The sequence below is a fragment of the Haemaphysalis longicornis genome, unplaced genomic scaffold (genome assembly GCF_048455015.1).
Source record: "Haemaphysalis longicornis isolate Haplotype H1 unplaced genomic scaffold, Haemaphysalis longicornis Haplotype H1 scaffold_1, whole genome shotgun sequence".
Taxonomy (NCBI): Eukaryota; Metazoa; Arthropoda; class Arachnida; order Ixodida; family Ixodidae; genus Haemaphysalis; species Haemaphysalis longicornis.
This window is the reverse complement of record NW_027526203.1, coordinates 133,530,700-133,550,110: the sequence shown is the minus strand read 5'-3', so window position 1 is coordinate 133,550,110 and position 19,411 is coordinate 133,530,700. Positions and strand designations below refer to the sequence as shown.

The 19,411-nt window shown below is 48.7% G+C and overlaps 1 protein-coding gene across 6 annotated transcripts in view; it reads left to right on the top strand.

Annotated features, from left to right (window-relative positions):
• The window catches only part of Mask (multiple ankyrin repeats single KH domain), a 98,586-nt gene that overhangs the window by 42,443 nt on the left and 36,732 nt on the right, over nucleotides 1-19,411 (top strand). For all 6 annotated transcript variants that reach the window (XM_077708774.1, XM_077708767.1, XM_077708791.1 and 3 more), the window contains exons 11-12: nucleotides 15,977-16,591; nucleotides 17,973-18,381. In XM_077708774.1, coding sequence (XP_077564900.1) covers nucleotides 15,977-16,591; nucleotides 17,973-18,381 — 1,024 coding nt within the window. The remainder of the gene's footprint in view (nucleotides 1-15,976; nucleotides 16,592-17,972; nucleotides 18,382-19,411) is intronic.

Here is a 19,411-nt window from a genome sequence, read left to right as displayed (position 1 = left end):
TGCTGTGCTTCGAAGCGCGATCGCGAGCCTCGGGGATGGAACGATCGACACGAAAGTTGCGGGCTGTGCTGCGGCGCCGCGACCTGTTCAGGCTGCAGGACTACACGGTTGCCATAGAACGCGACTATAACACTTGATTTATGCAAAGTGAAATTTAATGCCCAAATCTAGGTGGCTAAACATTAACGCTACTCAAATGACCATAGGGTGAACCTGCGCCCCGGGGACTGAAACGTGTAGTCTGGTTGGGCTATGCGACCGTTAGCTCGAAGCTGCTCAACTGTTGCCGTGACTACAGTCGTTCGTACAACACAGCCTGGGATTACAAAAATATTAATTTTAGCATTAAAACAGCAAAAAAAAAAACGCCACAATTGCGGAGCTCTTAAATTTGATGAGAGTTTTAGCAGTCCGTCTGTTCTGTCGTGTACGTAGTTACCGTGCTCACCGAGACTCGTCTGGACACTTGGGCATTCGTAGCCGTAGGGGGATTAGTTGCCCGCGCCTCCTCGCCCTTCCGCGCGCGCCGGCGCAGACCGGTTCGGTCAACCCGGTAACAAAGTAACCGACAGAACAGACGGACTGCTAAAACTCTCTAATGTAACAGCAGTTTTGTTGTCAGTGTTGCATGCAGGCGCAACACAATATCACCAGTTAGGAAAAAGGTAGTGCAGTTAGTACTTTGTGATACTCTTAAAAACTCTTTCAGGTAAGGCTGTTTGAGTGTTCTGTGTATTCAAAACTGATTGAAATGTGCACTTGACCCTGCAAATTGCTGAAATAATGATTTTTTAAGCTCACAAGACGATGTATTAAATGTCCCTAACTGCTCCAAATCAAGATTCTTCTGCTCCAAAATCGAAATTTGGCTGCTCCGAAAACTGCTCCCAAATGTATTTGGGCTGTCTCACCCCTGAAGAAGCAAAAACGCCCTTGCGTACGAGATTTCGGCGCACGTTAAAGATCCCCAGGTGGTCAACATTAATCCGGAGCCCTCCACTACGGCGCGCCCCATCGCCTGCGTTGCGTGAGCGTGTTAAGGGGACATGCTCCTCGAAACAACTTTTTTTTTAATAATAAAGTTAGGAGGCTGAAATTTTCACACCTTGTAGAGATTGAGCTCCTCTGGTCATATATGCAATGAGATTTCGAATAGCTGCTCCGGATAAAATGTTATGCAGCATGACTTGCAGAAAAATGGCTTTTTTGTGGACACTTTCTTCTATAGTAAAAATTTTTCCTGAAACTTTTAAAATAGCCTAGGTGGTTCCTTAGGATCTGCAGAGTGCACAAAACTACCTGAAAAAGCCTCATATTCATTTTCCTCACCACGAAAAAAAAATGACTGGTAGTGTGCCTTTTCTTGTTCTGTATATTTTTGTTTTATGACAGTCAGAAATATCTAAGGACACAAATTGCATAATGAACAAGATTTGTGCACTCTACGTGTTATAATGAACATCTGTGCAAAATTTCATCGTGATACAACAACTTTAAGTGGGAAAATAAGTGTGCACAAACTCAGAAAACGGACAAAAACATCAAACTGAGAAAAACGCAATTGAAAGTTTATTTCTTTGGCAGATTCAGAAATTCTTGCTAAAACAACATGAAACTTGGTGGGGATATAGTCTGAAATGTCCACATTAAGGTACTAAAACTAGTACGCTCCTGCTGCATAAGTTGCACCCTCACGGTTCTTGCGGGTGGAGTCCTCGGTACAGGCCCGTTTCACCAGGCTGTGGCGATGGGACCTAGCCGCAGCAGTCAGCCTGGCAAACATCTGCCCGATCCTCTGCTGGTCACTTGCACTGCTTAGTCTAACCAGTTCTTCCGAAGGGAAGATTCCCAGTTCTTGGAGAACTTGCTCAAAGCTAGTGTGGCCCCTGTTGAACCACAACACCGCGAGAGCAGTGGCAGTCTCCACTACAGTGAACTGCAGGTTGTACGATACCGTCCTGTGCCAGATGCGCAGTGCTGCTTCTGTCTCCATGGATGAGTAGTCGACATTTTTTTCACACACAGGGGCATGAAAGGCTTGCCAGACTTCCTCCTCTTGCTAATCAAGCTTTTGGGGGTGGCTGCAATCTTGACAGTAGTTTGACAGCACCTCAAAATCCAGGCAGAGACCAGTGTCGAGAGAATTGGCAGTGTCAACACAGTTCTGGCTTTCGTGTCCTCGTTTCTGCCAAGTACAATCAAACATCACACTGACGTCAGTCTGACCAGTTTGCAACACAATTACTTGCCTTGCTTCAGCATGGTTGTCAGAGACGACTTCTGTGGCCGCGGCATGAACTTTACTTTCTTAGCAATGTTGTGGAACGTCTTTTGGTGCAGTGGTTTTGGTAGACCAAGAATAGCACACAACCTGCACAGCTGATCGTGTCCGATGCCAACCGCACGTGCAGCGAGTACCGCTTTCACATTGATGGCGAAACTATCACGGGGACTTCCCCTGCAGAACCCGCCGCGGTGGCTCAGTGGCTAAGGTGTTGCGCTGCTGAGCACAAGGTCGCGGGTTCGATTCCCGGCCGCGGCGGCCGCTTTTCTGATGGAGGCGAAAAGCAAAAACGCCCGTGTGTACGAGATTTCGGCGCACGATAAAGATCCCCAGGTGGTCAAAATTAATCCGGAGCCCTCCACTACGGCGCGCCTCATCGCCTGCGTTGCGTCGGCGCATTAAACCCCACAATCAATCAACTTCCCCTGCAGAGTTCCGGGTTGCGGCCTCCGCGGCCGATGGCGGCAGCGCGCTGCGACGAGTAGATAGATGAAACCACTCCTGCAGGGCACTCCACGTTTTTGCAATTGAGTTCCAGTACCAATGCGAGGCCCTTCCGCTTGTTTGCGACCTCAACTACGACAAGTTCGTACTTTCCGCACATCGCGCACACGGCGCCGCTCACAAGGTCACTCAGACCGTCGACTTCGGAGATAACTGCGCTTGCACCACTCCCATTGCCGACTGTCTCCCCGCCTTGGAAGGCTGAAACTTCTCCGATGCGCTTACAAAGCTGATAGCGTCACTAATAAAACCAGCCTCGCCTGGTTGAGCCGCGCTCGCAATGCTTGAAGGCGGGTCGCCGTTAGGCCTCGCCGTGCCGGTCGTGCCGGCGTTGGCCGTAATCGTCGCAAGGCCGCGCCGCTTCCGCTTTCCCTTGTACGGGCGTTAAGTCCGGGACTTGCGGCGATGAAAGTCATGCTTCTTCCCACCGTTCATGAATAACAACACATGATAGAAAAGATAGCGCGAAGTAGCGAACGGAACGACACGGGCGATGGCGGCTCACAAGCGGCGAGAGCCAATGGCGGTCCCGATTTCACGTCACGTGATTTAAATACCCAGTGGGAGCTCCCAAAACAAGCGGGAAGAAATATTATTTTTTTATTTTTTACGCGGAGATACGAAGCTGGCGAGCGGTTTGATTGAGAGAAGGCTTTGTCTACCTCTCTCAAGTGACTGAAATGGCGGCCAGCCGCGCTGCCGTGCAGCAAAAATTCTCCAAGACGGCTGAAATTCGGCTTGATTGCGTGATTTCTAGGCTCACCGCGAGTCATTCAGACACGATTTTCACTAAGTTCTCGTTCGTATTTCATTTTCATTTTTTTTACCATGAAAGGGGATAGTCAAATATGATAATGCAAGTGAAAACAAAAAAACAACATATTTCGAAAAAATGGCGATTTTTCGACCCGCGTGTCTCCTTAAACCCTACAATCAATCAAATCAATATTACTCCAACACTAACTACTCAGTTACCCAGTTAACTACAAGTTTAAGTTACTGCAATGTATTGCTTTTGATCCTGATAGTATTTTGTTAACGTGAAGGAAAAGTGATATAATTTTTTGATGTGGATGAATACTCTAGTTGTGACTCAGGATTGATCCAGTGCACAGAAAAGGCTGACAAAAAACAGTGCATCAATGAAGATGAGGAAGGAAATTCACAAAAATGAGTATGAATTCCTTTCCTTGTCTTCATCTGTGCACTGTTTCTCATCATAATGCAACAAATCCAACTAGTCCAAGTTCAAACCATAGCACAGAAAAGAAGCTTAAAGGCCAACTGCACTCAAAATTTTTTTTGTCGAAATAAGTAGGCTATGCTCTTAAAATCACCATGGCGAAATCCTTAGCTTCGTAATCACAGAGAGCGCTAGGTACCGCCGTTCAAAGTACCTCCGAGCAGACGACGTTTGCACCTGGCGGAGAGTCGCCGTAACAAGTTCCGAGCGGCCTGTGACGGAGGTTGGGGAACCTGTCCCGTGAAGCTCGCGCTTCTCCGGCGACTTGCAGGGCGCTCCGCCGGGCGCAGGGATGCGTTCGCCCGGGGTTTCTCTGCTACACCAGCGCGCTTTTTCGGCGTCGCCATCAAGTGTTTAAACTAACCGCATAGGCAGTAATATCCCCCATTTTTCTCAATGCAAAAAAAAATTAGAATTGAGCCTAAACCTATTCAGGCGCTTGCGAACGTTGTTGGAGTTAGCAAAACTCTTTTTACTTGAAAGTAATATTTTTACTGAAAGAAAAAAATAGCGCGAAAGGAGCACTTGCCTTACATTTGTCATTCCTATTGCATTTACCACAGAAAAAAAATATATTATAAATTATTGACCACTTGCACTTCCGCGTCCAATATTGGCCTCATTTGGGCTGGCCCAACGCCACCTCTATCCTTTAGACATCTCCAAAAGTTTTACGACCCAAATAGAGTTCCTGTACACGCGGCTATAAACATTTCTGCGACCTTTGTCTTCCTAGCTAAGTGAACCAAAATCAGCCTTTCTCGTAGTAACAAATACACCCGCAGAAATATTAGCCGTCGTATTTGGGAAGTGCAAAAACTAAACTGCTCCTCTCCTAAACAATAGATTATATTTTTGTTCGATTCCCAAGTGAAGTATTTACTTTGAGCGTTAGATTTAGTTTATTTGAAAGTAAAACGTTTTCAACAGTACCTGTCTCTGGTTAAAGTAGAAAACAGCGGTAGATAGGAAGTGTTTTCGTGTTTTAGTGCGTCATTTAGCTCTGGAGGCGGGCTTATAGTTTCAGATCCCTTTTATAATGCGATTCTCGATGTGCACACAGGGGAAAAAATACTGGGCCGATATTCACGAAGCTGTTGGCATGTAATGTATAGTAGAAATAGTGATTTATCTCCGCCCGCGTGCGATTTGTTCCCTTCAGAGATGGCGACGTGATGGCCGAGGGGTCAGCTATAATAAAAGCTGCTTTTCGATATCGTATACGAGCAAATAGCTTTGTAAATCAGGGTCCGTTTTCTACTTGCAATGCCACAAATTGCTATTCCGGCAGTTATTATGATGGAAAAAATTACTGTCGGGTGGTCTACTTCATCTCGATTGATAGCAACGGGATGCCGGAATTGCGCCTAACTCCATTATCATGGGCAAACGTTAGTGGAAGTTCTTGTGTGGAAATAAAAAAGCGAAACGCGGCGCTACCACGCGCATTTGAAGGCGGCTCTGAGCGGCCGCCGGCTCTGGCGCGGTCGCTTCCGTTCCCTCACGTACGTCACGTCCGGCCGCCGCTATGGCCGCCTTTTCTATTCAGTTTCGGTTCCGAAAACGCGAATGTCGCGAGCCGTTTGCGTCACGCGCGTTGATGTTTGAAGCGCAGTATTTTGCATTTCGCACACTTTTTATATGAACTGTTAGGTGACATTCTTTTTACGTTGTCGAAAATTTGAGTGCAGTTGGCCTTTAAATGCTGAATGTATTACTCTCACCCCGGTATTCGGAAAGCGAACTTTGCTTATGCCATAATGCAACCTTTCGTAAGGGTCGAAAAAGCACCTGAATCGGGAAAGACCACCGCGCATTTCATAAACCTTCCTCAGGTGCCCTTCTGAAAGGCACCCTTTTCGGAGCATGTTAGGCTCCTGCAAACGAGGCTAGCACGACGCTTGCCAATCCACACATGGCGCGTGGGCGGGAGTTGACTTCTGCACCAATTGCGAAAGATTCCCCAGTGGTGGCATGAAGTGCTCCGACCACCCAGCTTAATCAGTGGCCGGTCCCCGAGAGCTGTAGGCTTAACATAGCGACTGATATGCGATTTTTGCCTGCACTATTGCCTGTGCAACATTGTGTTCACCACGAGTTTCAGTCTGGCGAGCAGTGCCGCACTGTGTCGTTTCATGCATGGAGGCAGCGCCATGGTGCCACCAGTGACCGCCTCTCGTGCCATTCAGGCCGGTGCGTGTGTGTGTGGGGGTGCACGGCTGTATCATGATGGCCGGTGTGTGTGCGCATCATTTTTATTGGGCAGAAAAGGCTCCATTTTTTTTCCACTTAGCGAATTTCATGCCCACGACACGTGAAATCTGCAAACTCAACCATGCTCATAGGTTGCCATAGTTGCTCATCAGTACTGTCACAAGCAGAGGGCTCACAAATGCATGTACTCGCGACTGCTGTACTTGTGAATACTGTACTTGTGAGTACCGTACTCATGATTACATGCACCCATAATTAGCACTCATAAGCAGGGGTGTGTGAAAAATCGCATATCCCTCGCACGAGAGGTGTGGCTGTTCCAAGCAATTTGCAACAGTTATCAGCTTCGAAAGTACATTGCTCCGCCGATTGAGCAGTGCTGCAACTCATAATATGCACACAACTTCACCGCACACAGTGCCGTCATGTGTTTTCGTGCTCGCTGTGCCGCCAATGAACTGATAACCCACCCAATTTGCAACTCTGGTTATAAAACATTCCACTCAGGGCGGCGTCAGTGCACGCGAGGCATGCAATTGAAGGAGAAACATATTTTGAACATTTCTTCCAACACTCTGCGTAGGCAAATGCGTTTATGTAAGTCCAAAACGAAAACGAAACTGCCTGCCTGCAACTTCCACATGCGATTGAGCGCCACTCCGAATCGAGAACTACCCATCACGCCCATTGCGGTGGATGATCGCAGCGCCCGATTCCTCTCCATACTCGGGAACAAGTTAAGAACGGACCACTCCGCCGAAGCGACGGACCTAGATGTTAACGGGCGCGCGCGTTTTGAAAGAAGGTTGCTATGAATGCGTGATATCGTCTACCTTTTCTCAAGCAGTTTGTCGTCGCAGAAGTAGTTTATAGCATATTAAGTCCAAAAAATCAGGGAATCTGCTCGTGCCATGTTCGAAATATTCCCAGTAATGCACTAGTTGCGCCGCGCGGAGTAACATCCGGCTGAGGTGATGGGGCACAACGGCAACTTCCGTTGCTGTTCTTAAGTTATAGCCGAGTATAGTTGTTATTGTATGAAACCTATGGGTCAGACCAGTGCAGGCCATGGCAGCCACCGCTCGTCTCTGCTCCCCAGAATCAAACCAGTCGCCAAAAAAAAAAAGAAAAAAAAAAGGTAAACATGCGAGTGAGTAGATGATATTTTGGTGAAAAAATGTGCTAGGTATTGTAATTTACGGTGATTTTGAAAGCGGTGATCAAACGTGCCGCGGCGCTATGCCTACACTTCTCTACGCCGACCAACTGCGAAGGCTAGTGAGTGACCCGGCACCAGCACCTGCCCGAGCATGCAGTGTGGCGAGGGGCCGAAGGATTGCACTGTCTACGCGTAAGAATGAACACAGGCTCTACACAGCCCGCACCAACTGTCTTGCCACCGATCGCCAAATTGCCAATTATGGGGTAAAGAAAGCTCCACATGCGAGAAAGGGGATGATAGTGTGGGGAAAGACTGTTACGGATTGTCATTTGCAATGGTAACGAAAGCGGCTACCAAATACTTGTCGCGGTAATAAGCTGAAAGTTTTTAACGTCCGAGCAACCCAAGCCGGCTGCAAGCTGTTCGGGAAGTACCTCTTCTAAAGGTGCGTTCCAACTTGCAACACCCGCACGTTGTGCAACGGTATGCGATGCGTGTCTCGCGATGAGGCGGTGTTCACGCTTGCAACCAGCTCTGGTGCGACTGGTGTAGCGCGGTCGTTTCTCGTTCCATACAATTTTCTTCGTGCCTTCAATAAATATAGCACATGTAAGACATGCTATTGACCTGAAACAGTGCCATAAGCATTGCTGGAAAAGCCGAAAATAGCATCAAGCGGGCTTTTTTCTGTATAATATTGCAGGCAGAAATGTGCACGTTTACTTTCACATCACAACATTCACTGCAAGCTGCAAGGGGGTATTATTTTCAAAGATGCAAATGTTGTGGTGCCTTTGAACTCCACGGTGTTAACTACGCGCCGATAGAGGTACGAAAAGGCTGGAAGCCAACCTTCTGTCTAGCTCTCTGTGCAGATTACTTGCTTTTATAATCTAAACACATTTCTGGCTTTTATAATCTAAACACATTTCTGCGGACTGATGAGTCCTACATTGTTGATTCGTACGCGTGTACGCTAAACCCGCCGACCAAAGAAGGGAAGTGCATGGCAAGTCGCTTGTCGGCGGCAGCTCGTCACCAATTGTAATGCCGTTTAGTTTCTGGTGGTTTCCGGCAATGTCACCGGACTGAACAGCCGTGATTGGCTCGCTGGCTTGCGCAATAAGGGAATTCGGTCTGAGAGAATTTACTGCGCCATGGCAAAACAGTGAACAGGTCGCAAACATCATGCGACGTCTGCGATTCGCAAGTGGGAACGCGCCTTAAAGCTCATCGCCTGGGAGTACAATGGCTCTTCTACCACGCGTGTATGCATTCTTTTAGTGTGGCTGCGGCGCTGCCACTAGGCAGGGAAAACTTGCTTCCTGACGGCGCATGTGGGCTCGCGTCGCTTGATGCATGCTTATTTCGTTGTGTGTGCTGCAATTTTTGTGCTACAAGGGTCCACTCAAATATGCTTTGTTTAGTGATGCGGTATTTGTTAGTACGCATACTGCAAGTTGGGTCAAAATGTACAACCGGGACTTAGCTCATTTTGGCCAGCTGCTTGTCTTGTTGCCTGCTGTAGATGCGCTGTCTGCTCAGTACGCCACTCTACCGGGCCGTGGGTGAACGTGCGACGGCTAATCCATGTGCACCTATGCACCGCAATACGAGTCGCCGAATTTTGCTATACAAAAATAGTCCTCCCTCGCATTGTAAAGAGGGTTCAGGAGTGCCGGGCACACTTTATTCGTTTGGGGGCTCAGAAAAGAAAAACTAATGAGCGCCTCAAACCTCACCTACTATATCCTAAAGAGCGAGGTGCACGCATATAGCGTTCTGAGGGACAAAACACCAACAAATAAAATAAAACTTGAAACTTTAGGTACAAGCAGGTCAGCAAGTTAGCACTGTTTTTTGCGGATCTGCCACCGTTGTCATGCAGTGTTACGCACCCGAACAGAGGCTTCGAAAAGATCTCCACTTCCCCTGGTCAGGATTGAACCTGGATCCCTCGCATTATACAAAGCCATGTCAGTCCCATGGCGCCACAGAGGCATACATTACACATATGCAAAGTGCTGAGACTGGTCTTTGCACTGCGCCGTTGCCACAAGGGCTGCCGTTGCTAGGCTGCAAATAAGTACCGAATAATATAAGGAAAATGTGATGAATTAATGCATCAATCACCCCAAATTAATGAAAACTTCATAGGTCTTTTCAGAGGCTGCGGCACCCTCTCTTGACTACATTCGGTATTGATGCCAGGCTGATACTGAAACCTAGTCGAAAGGGCATGATGGCCCCTCTAGGAATCCCTGCTCCCCACTTGACAGCTTTCACGTTGAGTGGAACTGCTTTAATTTTTTAGTAGCCACATTTGGCTACTAGTAGCCAGGCTGGGCTGTTTTGTGTCATTTTAGTTCGCACTGGGCTACGTTGAAGGAGCCATGAAGAGAAAACACAAGTTTGGTTCATTCGAAAGATTGCCTCGTTAGAACCATAACGACACCACTTATAACGCAAACTTCGCTCAAATAAGCTACATAATTAGAAAAAAAGGAAATGACCATGCGACCCACCAGCTCATTTTCCGCAACAGAACCTATGATGTCACTCGAGAATGCTCTGCGATTGGCGGAGGCCGGCAAAAGCAAACGCTTGTTAGGCAGGGCTTACAGTTTGCATAGCGAGCTAAATGCCCGTGAAACATACTGCACATTCTTTTTATGACAAAGAACGGTGGAGTAAACGGTTGAAGTTCCGAACGAACACGCAAGCGTGTGCGCCAATGCGTACGAAACTACCGCCAGCCGAACTCGACATCTCGCCGTCGCCACCGTCGCGCAGACAAATTTTCGGGATCAAGGCTCTTCGGGGCCAACGAACCGTCCCAGCACGCACAGCCGCGACCTTGCTTGGTATCGTAATCCCTTCACAGGAGGTTGGCCGTCATATCGCCAACCAGCAAAGGTAAAAATAGAAACAAGGGGAGTAAGGAACACAGAGCAGCAACGAGATAGTGCCACTCGTCGCACAGGTTTCGGTATGGAGGTCGTGTTGGCTTGCTGCTGTCGTTACGAGCTCGTTTACAGTTTACAACCACTGAAAACTTCAGTTTGTTCGAGTACTTTACAATGAAATTTCGTTGCTGTGTCTTGAAATGCCCATGTAGTACGGGCAAATCGTCGAGGGAGTGCGACATCCCCGCCGGTGAGATCTCCTTTCATGTGCTGCCCAACGACGAACCTCGGCGAAGCAAGTGGCTACGTTTTGTGAACTTTGCAAACGGAGGAGAAAGAGAGCTAAAGGAAGTACGAGTGTGCTCGCTTCATTTCCGAGGAAGTGATTACGGCAGGGACCCGGACATGCTGGCGCTCGTCGCCGACTTCGTCAAATCGCCTTTCAAAGCGCTCTGACCTTGGGGAAAAAAAATTGCCGTACACATTGACGCTCGAATCTTTCTGGTCGGAGCAGAGAGCTCGAGCGAACGGCTTTCCATACACGACACCGGCCAACTGGCATAAGTGATACTGCTACTGAAATTGAAAATACGGCACATACGTACCAGTCTATATTCGTCCGTCGCGACGGGGCTGACAAGGCAGCGGTGCCGACGGCTGGGCGTTCGTCTGTTGTGGCTATCGCGGAATGGTCGCTTTCCCGTCCACCGCATATCCGACAACTCTTGCCGCTCGTGCACTTAGAAGCATTGAGCGTTCAAGTGGTGTGAGGTTGTTAAAATGCAAGCCCGAGCTCCTCGGCGAGAGTTTTGTTCTCCGGATCAGGCGATTCCATGACTAGGGCTGCGGGTGCACTAGGTTTTACTAGTATTTTTAAAATGGCCGCCGTCTCGGTCGACTCCCGCGTGTGGGTGCTATATGGAGTCGACATACTAAGTATCTGTTTCATGGACCGGCTCGTATGACGCCATTGTTCACGTGACGAAATGTGCAATTTTAGCGGGAGATTTAAAATTTTGGCTTAAATTGCCTTATTTCTCAGTGAATAAAGCATCATTTGCTTCCGCGAAAGCGCTTGGGGTACTATGAAACACCTAATCTTTCGAATAAAACACTTTTGTTTTCTCTTCATGGCTCCTTTAAGGGGGACTCGCCTTATCACATTCCTATGGGACTTACTACTAAGTCATGACCCACGGGCCTACAAAGCATTGTGTATGGATACAATAGGGTTTGTAAATTCATAGAAATATTCCCAATGGCGTAGTTTGCTTGTTTTGAAAATATATCACTTCTTTACTCAAACAAAAACTAAACAAACACATTCTGGTTTACAGCAAAATGTTGATGATACGAATCTCGCGGGACCGCGAAAAATATTTGTATCGCCTGAAATTTGTATGAACCAACACAAACAAAAAAATTGAGCACTAAAAAACGTTCGTTTATTTCTTTTCTTACTTTCATGTGAAGAAAGTTTAAAGCCTCCATGTTGCCGAGCAGTCCTTTCTGGAGCGCGCAAAACTTCGCATTCGTCTCCTCACTCGCGGTGCCCAAGCTCACTACATGCTGCAACAGTGAAGGCTGGAATCGCTTGGTGCGTTTTTTCGCGCGATTCGTGCGTGTCGGTGTTGCGCGTGTGATTTTTTTCACGCCCACGTCGATTCCACGCCCGCGGCAGCTTCTGCCTCTGTCAGAGAATGACCCGCGACGCATGCGGCACTGGAAGGAGCTTTGAAGCGCTCGAAACAGCCAGCTGGCTCCACCGGCGGAGCTGGCTGACCACCCCGGCAGATATTTCATGGGCGCTTTCACTAGCAGTGCGGGTAATGTGTTATAGTACCGTTCTTGCCCGCATTATCAGCTCCTTTACCGCAAAAGCAACTTCGTGTGTGCCTTGAGCGGCTTTTTAAAGAGCAGTTGGAAGTGGTCGTGCAAGTGCCGCGATCACTTTGCCGCCGAAGCCGCTGCCATGTTGCTGCCACTGGCCACGCAGCGTGCGGGTGGTTCCGCGGCGGCATCAGCGCGCCTGTGGAGTGCACGGCACGTTTCTGCGAGCAGAAAACAGCCCGGCCGTTCCTTGAGACAGAGTGACAAAGAGGGGAGATAGAGCCCGTATGTCGCCATCGCTTGCTTGCTCGGCAGTCGGGCGCCTCGCTGGCTCGTTCGTATCCGCTGGGCCGCGGAGGTCTGTTCGTAACAACCAAAATTTTGCCCATTGCAAGCTATGCAATTTTGCCAGGACTTCTCAGAGATGCATATCATCCCGAAATTCGTATCGCACAGAATCGTATCACTGGGATGTCGCTGTACCTGGCTTTCACTAGCGGGTGCTAGCTAGCTAGAGTTTTATTCCTCTATTTCAGTACACAAGTGCCATATTTCTGAAATAAGCAAACTAGGTCGTTTGGGCGGGTTTTGGCGAGAAAAGAGATCAAGACTCTCTACAAACACATTTAAATAAACTAAAGAATAAAAAAAATTGTCGTAGCTTCCACTAGTGCAAGGCTGGAGAAACAGCAGAGCTGGCGACCCCCCTCCCTTCGTTGAACACAGCTGTTGCACCTGGTTCATTCCATGCCAGACATCCCAGCTGAAAAGTCGATTATCGTGGATTTTTTCGGTAAAAAATGTGGCTCATCCTCGGATGTCCCACAATGCTCCCTCGAAGTATTTTTGTCCAAGAAAAATTTTTTTGTAGACACCCTTTTATCTCCAGGGTTTAAAGCAAATTAAGATCTGTCAAAAAATTTATTAAAAAATCACTTCTTCAATTGCCACCATTTTTGCGTGGACATCATGTTGAGGACCTTAGCTGCCCGATGCCACATTAAAAAAAAAAAAATTGCCTTTTTTTACGCCATTCAGAAAATACGTGATGTTGTGCATTTTCAAACTATTTCAGCAAAAAACAAGCGCACTCTTTCACTAAATTACGCATTGTTGTGCTCGTAGTAAAAATATCAAATACAAGGCATTCACTAGTACGAGTCATCGCAGTTTATTTTGAAGTAATCGGGACAGTTTGTTGTAGCAGAGAAATTTTTCGAATTTTTACACCGACACTTCACCACGTTGTTCCATACTCTGCACGGCATGCGCCTGCCTTCGTGAGCCAACGGCTTCGCACTGCAAAAATATGTTTCCCTGCAATTGTATTTCGTAGCGTCAATATGCGAAAAGGGATAGTTCGCCCGTTGGAGGGAAAAACTTGGAGCTAGCACTGGTGCGGCCATTCTATGAATACGTGCATACTCGGCAGCTGGGTGGACATCAGACGTGAAAGATGAGCCTAAATTTTTACCGAAGAAATCCGCGATGGGCTGCTTTACGGCTGGGATGTTTGGCATGGAATGGCCACCTCACATGAATTTCTTCACTTGCCGCTGAAAGTTCTCCATGACTGGCAGGCCTTGATCGTTCACAGGCTTTTTCACATCTCTCCGAAAGTGGGTCACGATAGCATGTGCTAGAATTGGTGGCAGCCAGCTTCGCGAACTCGGCGTCTGTAGTGCGAGCCGTTTGGTGCTCCCCACTTCAGCGCGAACGCACGTGAACTGGCAAGAGAAGAGCATGCGAGAGATCACACCACGAACGCTGGGCTGTGTTCTTAACTCTTTCGGGACCGCTCCCATAGGCTATCGATCACATATGATCGATGGTTTCGCACGCCTGCAGAATACAAATTTTCGCTCAATGGAACACCTAGCGACATCTAGGAGATAGTTTGGAAAGTGGAGCTTTTTCTTTTGCGAAGTTTCTTTTTTTTTTATCGCCAGGCGGCAACGCATCAGATATTTTATTCCGACAGGCGGTGGTTTCGAATGTAAACAACATGGCGTCATACTCGCACCCGAGTGTGATAAGAAATCCGCGTCGTCTCGTCTCGCGTATCTTCGCCTTCTACTGTGGATTTTAACGATGAGAGTGGCAGTGAAGAGTCCACACGACTTTAGAGATCGGATTTCAGCTCGAGTGAGGATTCGGGTGTCGATCAACCTGGAACAGCAAATCGGGCTCAAAGGTGGGTGTTGGTTTCGGTTTCAATTGGCTCTGGAGTAGGTATGTGTGCTCGAAATAGGTTCTCGCTGGTTTATATCTGTTCGCTAGGGTGTGAGATACCTATGGTGGTGATCTCCTGCCACCAGCGCAGAAACTTCGAGTTCTCGCCAAGACGAGAGCCAAGCGTGTACCTGGGCGGCGACTAGCCATAGCCAAAAAACCGGTTACACCTAGCCGCTCAAACTTTCGCGATGAAGAAAGAAAGCATTGTGTCAGATTTTGTATATTCTGAAATAATTTTATTCTTTTTGAATATTTTTATATTATGCTTTTTTTCTATCCTTTTCTGTACTTTTTTAACTAAGTTCTGTCTTTCGGATTTTTTCATGGTGTAATCGTCAGTGTTGGAGTAAAACATGGCATTGTATGCCAAAGAACATATAATTAGCTGCATTTTGGTATATGCTAAAGCAGGATGGTGCCTTTACTTTATGTAATAAAAAATTTGTACCGAGACCTCCCGAGGTCCCGAAAGAGTTAAAGGTCGAGTTGGATAGTGTATGTTTGAAGGCAAATTACAAGTGTTTCAGTTATGAATGCCAGTTGTTTTTCATTCACAACAAAATTAGCTATTTCATTGTTGAAGGAGGTATTTTTTGTTCAAGCTACTGAACACGTTGCTTGGGGACCTTGAAGTTACTATGTTGGGGTCATGGAAATCTGTTGTTTTTGAGTAGTCCAAGAAAAATTTTCTTGCCATAAAAAATTTTTGATGCGTAAGTGTAAGGTATCAAATGATAGAAGAAGGATAAATCTTTCCAACAGTAATAATTCAAACAACAGATTACGAATTTTATAAAAAAATCATCAAAACAAAAAAGTAACAAAAAGATAAAAAAAATGGATGAAAACTGAATAGATAACCTTGTTCCTTTGAGATGACATGAAGAAGAACACTCAATTATGCAGCCAAGTACTCCTGTGGAACAAACTACCCGCCATGTGCAGTTCAGGTCTCAGTGTTAGTCTAGATGCTCGTGCAGGTGTTAGAAGTGGTCCTCCATGAGCTGAGGGCTGCAAGCGTAGATCACGCCACCACACCATTGTTTTTATTTCTTATCTCGGGGTTTAGCAGCTTCTTGCGCTGAATTGCTCAACTTCAGATTTTAAGTATTTTGTAGAATGTTCTAACGTAATAGCCGTGCCCAATTGTCCTTGTGAGAAGTAAGCAGCCATAAGATGGCCACTTGTTTTGCTCAGGGGAACCATGGTAATCACTATTGACTCCCCCGATTAGGCTTGTTGAGATATGACTAAAAGAGGAATGCTGCATCCATATTAATTGTGATACCATAATCGGAAGTCGCTTATTCTTTCTGGAAGAGAAGTATACCCCAACGGAAATGTGCTCAGTGAGCAGATTGACTACGGCTTAGGCGAATTAAGCTTTAATGGACACCAAAAGCTGTACGGCTTTTTTTTTTTTTTTTTTTTTGTTTCTGGTGAAACACCTCTCATGGCAAGTGCCTAGAGGAAAGGTTCCTGGGTGTGGCCATTGTTCATTGGCTTTCAAGCTCTGACTTCCTTTCGAGACGATTCGGGAGCCGTCAAGCGCTTCCGTGTGGTGCAGAGGCTGATTGCGTGTTGTGTGGGTGTTGCAGGCGGCTACCTGGACGTGGTGCAGCTGCTGGTGGCGGCGCAGGCAGACATCGACAGCATGGACAACCGGCGGGTGTCGTGCCTGATGGCGGCCTTCCGGCGGGGCCACGTCAAGGCGGCCAAGTGGCTGGTCAAGCAGGTGGCCCAGTTTCCCTCGGACCAGGAGATGGCCCGCTTCATGGCCACCCTGGGGCCCGACGCACGCGACCTGCTGCGCAAGTGCCACCAGTGCACGGAGGTGATCCACGCGGCCAAGGAGCGCCAGGCGGCCGAGGCCAACAAGTGTGCCTCCTCCCTGCTCGAGGAGCTCGACCTGGAGCGCTCGCGCGAGGAGAGCCGCCGGGCCGCGGCCGCACGCCGGAGGGAGCGCAAGCGCCGCAAGAAGAAGGAGAAGCAGGAGCAGCTGCGCCTCGCCAAGCTGCAGGCCGAGGGGGCAGGGGAACAGGGGGCACAAGGGGGCACGCCAGAGGACAAGCCCCCGGCCAGCTCCCAGTCGGAGGAGGAGGACGAGGAAGAGGAGGACGAGGAGGAGGAGAGCACCACCGAGACGGACGAGCGGCTGCCCAACCCGGGCGGCGGGGCTGCCGCCACGCCCGCCGGCGTCATCGCCACAGCAGGTGGGTTGCAGTGCTTGCTGCCAGTGTGCATTGCCGGTGTGCCTGCCAGCGCATTCGGAGGGCCGTTTATTTTATCCCAAAGCGATTGGTGACCTTATTCACTTTAAGAGACGGCCTCGCACTGCGTTCATGGGTTCGTAGGGATTGCGTCGTATGGTAACCCTTTGCATTCCGGAACTTGCCCACTTTCGGGCCGTTTTGGTCCGCAACCATTTTGGCAGTTTCTGGCGCCACGAAGAAAACCACAAACTGGGCAAGAACAACGCACAAGATATTTTTTGCTTGCATTTTGCTTGCAACTCCTTTACCAATATTTGAGCAGCATAAGAAACCACTCGGTGCAGGCGAGGATTGTTACTGCAGATTTTACTGAAACAGTTTTCCACCTGCCTCCTTTTATTTTTCTATCGCTACAAACAGCACAGTCCTTGCTGCTTTGGCCTGGGAGCTTGCAGATAAAATGGCTCGTCCCAAATAGCCTTTCCACACACTCCATACGTGCGGGCGGGCTCCGCTTTTTGGCTCGAGCCCTCAGATGTTGGATGAGGTGGCGGCAGTACTGCACGTTTCGCTGCTCTTTCTCACCATAATGCTGCACCTGTGTGCGCCTCCAAATAAACTATTGACAGTGGAAACCTCTAGATGCCAGGAAAAAAATCTTTCGCCACCTATTCATTCTTTCGACAAAATGTGCAGCTCAGAGTAATAATCTGCATGGTGCTGTCTCCACCGCCGTAGTAGTCACTCACTTCTGTTGAATCACTGTGATCACTAACTGATAGAGGCACACAATTCTCTTCCTCACTGAAGTCATCATCGCTTTCGCTAAGTGCACCACTGTAGAATGCATGCAATGAGAATGCGGCCGTGCTTCTCAGCAAACAGAGCACACGTGAAAATGCTCTGCAATACAGGAGGCCCATGCTAAACATTGTGGTGCACCCTAGTGCACAAAGAAGAAAACTTCAACAAAGTTCACTGATCCCTTAAGAGGTGGTGCATCATGTATACAAAGAGTGTGGGCTCGTCACAGTGAGGACGACTGTGAAATGTAACCTTGGAACAACTTAGTCAGGCGTGGCCCGACAGCGGACCGCTAAAACCGTGTTGCGTTGTTGGGCAGGGCCCGACATTGTGGTGCAAGTGATCGGCAGTTCGTTTTTTTGAACTGACCGATTATCTGAACGCTATCTCAGCCCCTTGAGGGTGTAAAAAATTGGTCGGCGATTGCAGTAAGGAAGCCCTCGCTGGTGAATTTTTTCGTGAGGTGGAAGTGTGAAAATGTACGAGTCCAGCGAGCTAAATACGAAGTAAACTGCTTAATCAGTGTTCTGAATTCTTCGCAGTGTGCAGGGTGCCCTAATCTTGTCCCTTGTTGCAGTGTACACCTCTGAGCGTGCCAGTGGCCAGCCCAATGCCCCCGGGCGGCCCAAGGCTGCCTGTGGCCCCTCCTGCACGCCAAGCAAGGTGCGCTTAAAAGAGGAGGAGCAGCCTGCCGAGCCGCCCCCATTGCCCCCCAGCAAGGCGGGCGGGGAGGGGGGCAAGGGGGGGCGCAAGAAGAAGTCTGCCCCCCTGGAGCCGCCCCGACTGAACCACGTGCCGGCCCCGTCCGCCAAGAAGCAGCAGGGCAAGGCTCCGCCCGGGGGGCCCCACCGGCAGGCCGCCAAGCGCGGGGGCGACGGCCTGGTCAACGGCCTGGCTGCCGACGCCGAGGACTGCGCCGCCACTGTTGTCAAGGGGACCAAGCACCGCGGGGGGGCACACCATGCAGCCGAGACCAAGACGAGCACGTGCGTCCCTGCTTCTTTTCTGCAGTGCACGGGGTTGTCTCTGCCTCCTGCTGAAAATTCAGATTTGCCGCTGCTCAAAAGTCATGTCTGGGGTCAGCTACAGTTGAACCTCATTATAAGAGGCATGGACGTAAGAGACTATCGGGTATAAGAGACGCTGCTCACCTACCGTATAATGCGGAATATAGGTCGAGGCGGAATATAGGTCGACCCCCTTACCTTGTAGCCGAAAAATGTAAAAAAAAAATAATTAGGTACCAACCACTGTTTTATTGAGACTATAACTTGTTTCGTCTCAGATTACTCATTTAAAACTGTCTGAAGTATCGTCGGACGACTGCTTCTGGCTCGCTGTCGCCCACACAGCAGGTCGTCCTTGGTGCAGTCCAGGGAATCGCTTATGCAGCACTTCTTAAACACTCGCAAGACCATGTCATCGTGAAGCGAGCGCAAAGCATGGGACACTTGCGTGCAGTCCGGAGCGACAGCCAGTCTGTGCAGGCGGTCAGCAAACCTCTTGGGCTATCCATTCGTAGAGACATCGCACGACGCTAGCGGACAAAATTTGCCCCTTTGTACAGCAGCACAGGTGCACAGAGCAGCATCCATGAAACGAGGCCTTCCGAGCGTTGCATACCGAGAGCTGCCCCTTCAGCTAACGCCGCTAGCAACACTTCTTTTGGTGACACCGAACTGGCGCAAGGCGGACACGTCATTGGCCTTGGAAAACCCCCAACTTTTCTTTTAAATGCTGCTGCAAACTGGCACCAAGTGTCTAAACTCATTTTGCGGAAGAAGAAAATAGCACGCACACATTCGCCAACAGCGAGAGAAGCAACAAAACAAAGATGGCGTCGCGTCCGATTGATGGTGGTGGCGATGGTGCCTTTGGGGTTTGAATGGGCTCGATGGGCTGCCCGGTCAGTGACAACTGTCAGTGACTGCAATATAGGTCGAGGGTGACTTTTCTGCAAATTTTTCTGTAAAAAATCTCGACCTATATTCCGCATTATACGGTACATGGATGGCC